General features: G+C 36.1%; 1 protein-coding gene across 3 annotated transcripts; it reads right to left on the reverse strand.

The window, feature by feature from the left end:
• Nucleotides 1-856: 856 nt before the first annotated feature.
• On the reverse strand, nt 857-4,942 carry LOC143886271 (G2/mitotic-specific cyclin-2-like). 3 transcript variants are annotated; one of them, XR_013253725.1, is made up of 13 exons: nt 4,720-4,942; nt 4,087-4,144; nt 3,869-3,971; nt 3,724-3,780; nt 3,544-3,586; nt 3,267-3,455; nt 3,038-3,181; nt 2,664-2,753; nt 2,361-2,582; nt 2,137-2,235; nt 1,668-1,846; nt 1,230-1,545; nt 857-1,134 (listed from the first exon to the last, which is right to left on the reverse strand). XR_013253725.1 is itself a non-coding variant. In XM_077390206.1 (12 exons), the coding sequence occupies exons 2-12, from the start codon at nt 4,133-4,135 to the stop codon at nt 1,401-1,403; spliced, it is 1,320 nt and encodes a 439-aa protein (XP_077246321.1). In that variant the 5' UTR covers nt 4,136-4,144; nt 4,720-4,942; the 3' UTR covers nt 1,163-1,400. The 3 variants fall into 3 exon arrangements, 1 of the variants encoding a protein (XP_077246321.1); XR_013253726.1 differs by lacking the exon at nt 857-1,134 and adding an exon at nt 1,183-1,195 and having other exon boundaries at nt 1,287-1,545; XM_077390206.1 differs by lacking the exon at nt 857-1,134 and having other exon boundaries at nt 1,163-1,545.
• Nucleotides 4,943-6,363: the final 1,421 nt, after the last annotated feature.

A 6,363-nucleotide genomic window follows, 5' to 3' on the forward strand; every position in this document is an offset into this window, starting at 1 on the left:
TGGAAATACTCTAAATCAGTTGGGCAATTCCGAGTTCTTAACTGTTTCACAATTGTGTATCATCCTTGTTTGGTGGTATCTGTGTAGCAGTTTGAATACTTGTTACATTCTACTTGTTAACATCACTGTTGCTCATGATCTCAGATTGTTTGAGCTATTCCTCTGATATCTGGTTTGTTTTAATTAATCTGTCTGAGACCCTTAAATGACACCAATTTTAGTTATGTATTTGTGAGTATTATGAGTATTAAATGACACCAATTCCTCTGGATTTCTTGGATTTCATCCAGACACTGGCGAAGTCCACCACATCAGCAAGGAGGGTGTGCAATGTTTTTCATCTTGATTCCATTGTTGGGATATGATGATAAATATCAATGTGATTTTTCAAATCGGAAGCAACAATATAAGGGAGTGTTTGGCAACCAAGAAAATAAAAATCCATGGAATATTTTTTGTTACAGATAATCTGCATAATGATTTGGTTGTTTGTGATATTGTAATAACCTTTGCTCTGTTGTTAACAAATAAACTGAGCCTACATAATGATTTGGTTGTTTGTGATGTTGTTAACAAATAAACTGAGCTGGCTTTCTCTGTTTTTGTTAGAGATAACTGAGCTTAGACAATTTTGGTAAAATGGCCTCTACTTGGAACTTTTATTCGTTAACATATCAAATAAAAGCATATTTTGCTTTGTTTCCTAGCGAGCCCCACACAGGGGCGCGGTTTATTCCTGGTAGAGAGAGATGTCAATCACAAGTATTTTCTACCAAATTTAATATGAGGGAATACAAAAACTCCACATTCAGAAAAAATATGATGTCTGATAACAGCTTTCATGAAAAAATGACAATAAGAAGAAAGCATTAGGATGTCCATTACATAAAGAAATCCAGAGATTGTCGATTACATAAAGAAACCCAGAGGCTAGCAGAGAGCAAAGATTGTGCCATAAAAACAGAATGACCAATCTTCTCCTTGCCCCTCCACCACATACACATCGCAAATCTCATGTACAACCATCGTAGGTTATCAAATTCAAAAGGCTGAATATGATACTCAAAGCCAAGAACGAATATGTCAGGGTTAAATGAATAGCCTTGAGACTCTTCATCAAAGAAAAACGCACACCTTAATAGACCATAAGTTCAATTATTATTCAAACTACATTTCATGCAAGCTCTCGATGCACCCGTTCATCAAAGAAAAACGCACACCTAATAGACCATAAGTTCAATTATTATTCAAACTACATTTCATGCAAGCTCTCGATGCACCCTCCTCCTCCCCTCCCCAGAATATCTATAGTAAGAAGTTAGGTATATAAAGATTATATAGCCAACCGTTGTTCGAAAATACTTTCCTGTGAGGAGATGCATTGATTTTCTCCGTCACTGTTAGAGTCTTGTGTCTAAAAGACAGCGAGCTGGTTCAGTTTTCGCAGCACATCCGAACTTAAAAGTACTGTACTTCCTGTGCACTCCTGTGAGTTTCCCAGTTGCCGCCTTTTGATGAAATTCTACCATTAACCTGGCACATTCTCTATAACACAACAAACAGCGGAAAAAAATTTAGCAAAAAATAATCTATCGAATCTGCATTCCAGCCCACAAGATTTAAACGGACAGAACCAAAAGAAAAGAGAAGAAAATAAAGGAACTAACTGAAGCTGATGTTCTGTGTAGTTAGTATGCCATTCACTAGTCCTTGACCAGTGCTTGAATCCTTTCAGCGTACACTGAGAAGTATAGATGGCAGCCGCGGCCAACAATGAGGGGCGGAATTTGAGCATTTCATACTCCACAAGGCAAAGCTCAATCATGAAAAAGGACAGGAGTTCTAGCTGTTTAAAATCATTTCAATGAGTCTGTCAAAAACATTTCAATAGAAATAGGAATTCACCTAATTTGGTGAATGTTAAAGTATAAAAGATTAAATAACACCATCTCCGAAGAACTACGCTTTTGGAGTAACTGGTTATTTCACATGGTATCATAGCAACAGGTTCTGGGTTCAAAACACCTTGATATTAAAAAAAAATCCACATGTAATGGCCAACCCAAAAGAAGTCGCCATTCTCCAAAGGCCTAAAAGCTTTTGGAGTAATTGGTTGTTTCACAGTGAACTTAATACCTTCTCATCAGATTCGGCTGCCTTTAAGAACCTCCTCATGAACACATAAGGAGTGGGCACAGACATATTGAATTGCAAGGTGTTTATCATCAATTTCTCCTGCAATGATTGAACAAAACGGGTACTAAATTACATATGGAATCGATGTAACTTAAAAACTAGAGATAGAATTAATTCAGTATGGAATTGGTGTTCATTAAATTTTGAAAAGAAAATATCAATACCATTGCTAGGACTTCGTCCCTCATGTATGCCCTATCCGAAATTAAAATTAGATCCTCCACAACAGGGACAGACACTTCCTCGTACTTGCATGCCAAAAGCATGGCAGTCACTCCAACCAACTGGAGCTTCTTCCTTACAACATCTTGACGCTCTAAGAATCTATCTATTAGATTGACGGTCAAAAATAATGTCTCATCCATTAGTTCAAACTTGTAGTGGACCTGTACAAAAAAATGTTCACATTAAGTTACAAGCCTTGAGGTAAAACTAAATAAAAATCATATGATGTACATTTCTTCTACCTCAATCAGCCAATCAATCAAAATGGCCCGCATCTTCTCATTGATGTCAATTTGGTGAGACATATAGGTTGAGCAGACATAACTGGAATTCTGCGCAAAGAATGATTTAGTTTCAATCATCGACTTCATACTGGGGGGGGGGTGTTTGTTTGTAAATATATAGAAAAGAGAAAAGGGCATAACTGAGGGGATTTCTCCTGTAAATTTAAGGGCACACTTCTATAATGGAGAAGATAAAATAAACTAGGAAAATTTGAACAGTGTGGATCTTGTATCAAAACAAGAAATTAGGGTATAATTTAGGTAGAAAAAGTTTGTAATGAACATGAAGAATATGATGCCAAAATGTTTAGAAAAGCCAGAAAGAGATTCACCTCTGCTTGTTTATAGAAGGAATATATGTCATCAACATAATCAACAACGGCAAGTGAATTTTTAGTGTCACAGCTATCGATATCTAGAACACTCTCCTCCTCCCCTAAATCTTCCATTTCAATTTCCTTGAGTTCATAGTTACTCTGCAAAAAGTTATGATACACCTATCAATATACGAAAAAAGTTATATGAAATCTTTAAGAAGTGATTATAGTTTTACACACACACCATTGCTTCCATTTCCTCTAACATGGCTTCTGTGTGCTTCACAAAGGATGGTAACGGGTCATTATTAGCCTCCATATACTCATCGACATCTATAACTGTAAAATTTTCAGATCCATTTGAATTCAGAGCCGATGTAACTGTTCTCTTATTTTTCTCATTCTCGACCAATTTGTGTCTTTGGTTAGCGCCCTGTAAAAGGATTAGAAGAAAATTGATCACAAACGCCTACAATTAAAAAAAAAGGAAAATCAATATGTTATTTCTCAAAATAAAGTACCTGATGACAAGGCTGTTTGTTTGCCAGTGAAGCCGCGAATTTCCTAAACAAATACAATGGGAGAGTAACTATGAACTCAAGGAAATTGAAATTTCCTAAACAAATACAATGGGAGAGGAAAGCCCAATACAGTATGTGCATTTCTAACAGAATGGAATTTCAAAATCAAAGTATTCTCACCTTGTAATGGGTCGGTGTCCTGCAAAATGCCGGTTCTTGTCATCGATCGAAGGCTTTCTGGGAAATAGAAAAGAAATTGAGAACAAGTAATTAGAACAAGAGACACAATATAAGTTCAAGTACACATTAGGGTTTTATAAATTACGCTGCTTGTCCTCTTTTGCTCACTGCACAAGGAAAAGGGGGAGCGCCCACGAAATTATTGATGTCCCGCAAAGCTCTACGGTTCCCACCCTCCATTCCAAGTCCTTTCAAAGATTACAAAAGAACAGAAAAGAAAATTCCAAATTAGTAATGAAGAATTCTGCAGCTAAAAATCTAACAAATCCGACAAATGAAATAGGCAAAGCTAGATCAATTTACCTTGCGAACGTTTAATCATGGGCAGAATATTCTCACGGTATCCATCCATTTCTCTGATCTACAATCACCAAAGAAAAAAAAATTATATCCAAGAAACTGCCAAATGCTCTCTCTATAGATCTACAAAAAACCCACATCAAGATAAACATTACCCAAAAGATTTAACAAAAACCCACATTTGAAAATAGATAAAGAAATCAAAGATGCTAAATACCCACAGCACAGAAACAATCAAAATCCAACATAACCAAAGATTTAACAAAAACCCACATTTGAAAATGGATAAAGAAATCAAGGATACTAAATACTCACATCACAAAAATAATCAAAATCCAAGCTCTAGACAAAACCCTAATCATAAAAAACCCACGTCAAGAGAAAGATAACCCAAAAAGATTAAACAAAACCCACATTAGAAAATGGATAAAAAAATCAAAGATAATAAAAACCCACATCACAAAAAATAATCAAAATCCAAGCTACACAAAAACCCTAATCATAAAACCAATCAAACTACAGAAACCACATAAGGAAGAGATTCAAAACCAAAAGATATGCAAAAACCCCCTAATCATAAAAAGACCAGAAATCAAAATCAACAAAACCCCAAATAAAAAAAGATACAAAACCCACATTCAATGTGAAAATCCCCCAACTCCTATTGATCTTTCTTGTCAACAAAGGTGGAAATTCCGCACTTTTGTGGCCGGAATTCCGATCTTGAAGGTGGAGCTTCTTTGGCTATGGAAAAACCCCCATGTGAAGGGGCTTCTAGGGCTTTTATCTTGCTTGTGGTGGTTTTTTGATATCTGGTTTTGATTCGTTCATAAAAATATAATGAAAAAGCGAGACGGAAAGAGCGGACATATGTCTGCAATATGTTCTGTTTAAAACCAACGGCTAGTGAATCATGACCGTTCGATTTTTTTTTAGTTCAAAAGACACGTTTGTTACTGACTTTCGCCTTAACGGTTACCTTAGGCATGTGCTTTCAAATTTTTGAGTAGTTATGTTACGTTCACATGAGCTAGGGTTAGGGTTAGGGTTTTTTAATGCTTTTGTAATAAATACTCTTCCACATGGCACTTTTCCCTATTCATTTTTCTTCTAGGAGCTTTTGATTGTAGAGCAGGGTTTTTCCTTCGTGGGTCCCACAATTCTGATGATCTAGATTGTTCATATGGTGGGTCTTACATAGATGCATCATGATCTATAAATCTCGACCGTCGGATGGATAGAATCAATGATCAGCTTGGATTGGGGGAGATTTTTGTGGCATAGCAAATTAGCAACAATGGTGGGTCCCACTATTCAAATGGTTTGGATCACCAAATGTTGGATAAGATGAATGGAAATGATATATTCACCCCCTTTTCTTCCCCGGGCCACCCTTTTGTAGTATAAAAGAGAGTAGTCATAAATACTCTAGAGGCGGTGGTCAAAGAAGAACAGGGGGCGAATATATCACTTCCCTAAGATGAAACAAAGTTTCTAATCTTTGTTATTTTTAATAATTTCAAAGAAGATGAGATGAAAAATAGCTTTAGAAGTATAAATTAAGAGCTCCTTTGGATGGTGATACTGTCAAAATCTGTCCTCACTTGAATTTTAGTCTTATTTATTTGCTAATGGAACAAAAAGACCACTTTGGAAGCCATTAACTAAGATAAAAACAAAATTAGAGAACGGCTAAGTAGAAAAGCAGGTATCAAGATCTATGGCGACTAGAAATTGAGATGGGGCAAGTCTATGAAATCCGAACCGTTGATTTGTTAGAACATCTTGAAGAAACTCATGTGGTTTTGGTCTAATCATGAACGGACATCCCATGCGTAAGATTAAGGATTACAAAAGGTCAATGGTTTAGATTTTCTTGGATAAACCTTAAATAGGACTTGATGGATCGAGGGCTTAGATCATCAGATCAAGGTATTATTAATGGCATTAAGCCAGACTTATGGGTGTTGTTTGGATCAATGGACCTGATTACACGAGAGACGAGTCGGGCCCAATAATTGTCTTTTGGGATGGAGCATACTAGTCCCATTTTTTTTGTATTTTTTCATAAAACTAGGCAATTGATATTGGCACCACCATGTTTTGATAATTACACAAATTATTAAAAAAATGTATACTTTTAGTTATATTGTGAATAAAGGGCAAAGATTTCAAAATAAGGAAAGAGGGGCAGTCAGGTACGGTCATGGAGGGGAAATGACAAGATTACCGTCATGTGTTAAAAACAAGGCTTTTACCCATCTTTCTCACCGTTCTCTC

Source organism: Tasmannia lanceolata, unplaced genomic scaffold, assembly GCF_043159265.1.
Source record: "Tasmannia lanceolata isolate RefF3 unplaced genomic scaffold, GAP_Taslan_0.1 ptg000011l, whole genome shotgun sequence".
In the NCBI taxonomy this organism is placed as follows: Eukaryota; Viridiplantae; Streptophyta; class Magnoliopsida; order Canellales; family Winteraceae; genus Tasmannia; species Tasmannia lanceolata.

Coding starts and splice junctions, on each gene's coding strand:
- LOC143886271 (XM_077390206.1), bottom strand. CDS start 4,135: ATGGATGGATACCGTGAGAATATTCTGCCCATGATTAAACGTTCGCAA. Junction 3,456..3,543: donor ACAAACAGCCTTGTCATCAG/GTACTTTATTTT, acceptor ATCCTTTTACAG/GGCGCTAACCAAAGACACAA. Junction 2,236..2,360: donor GGGACGAAGTCCTAGCAATG/GTATTGATATTT, acceptor CAATCATTGCAG/GAGAAATTGATGATAAACAC.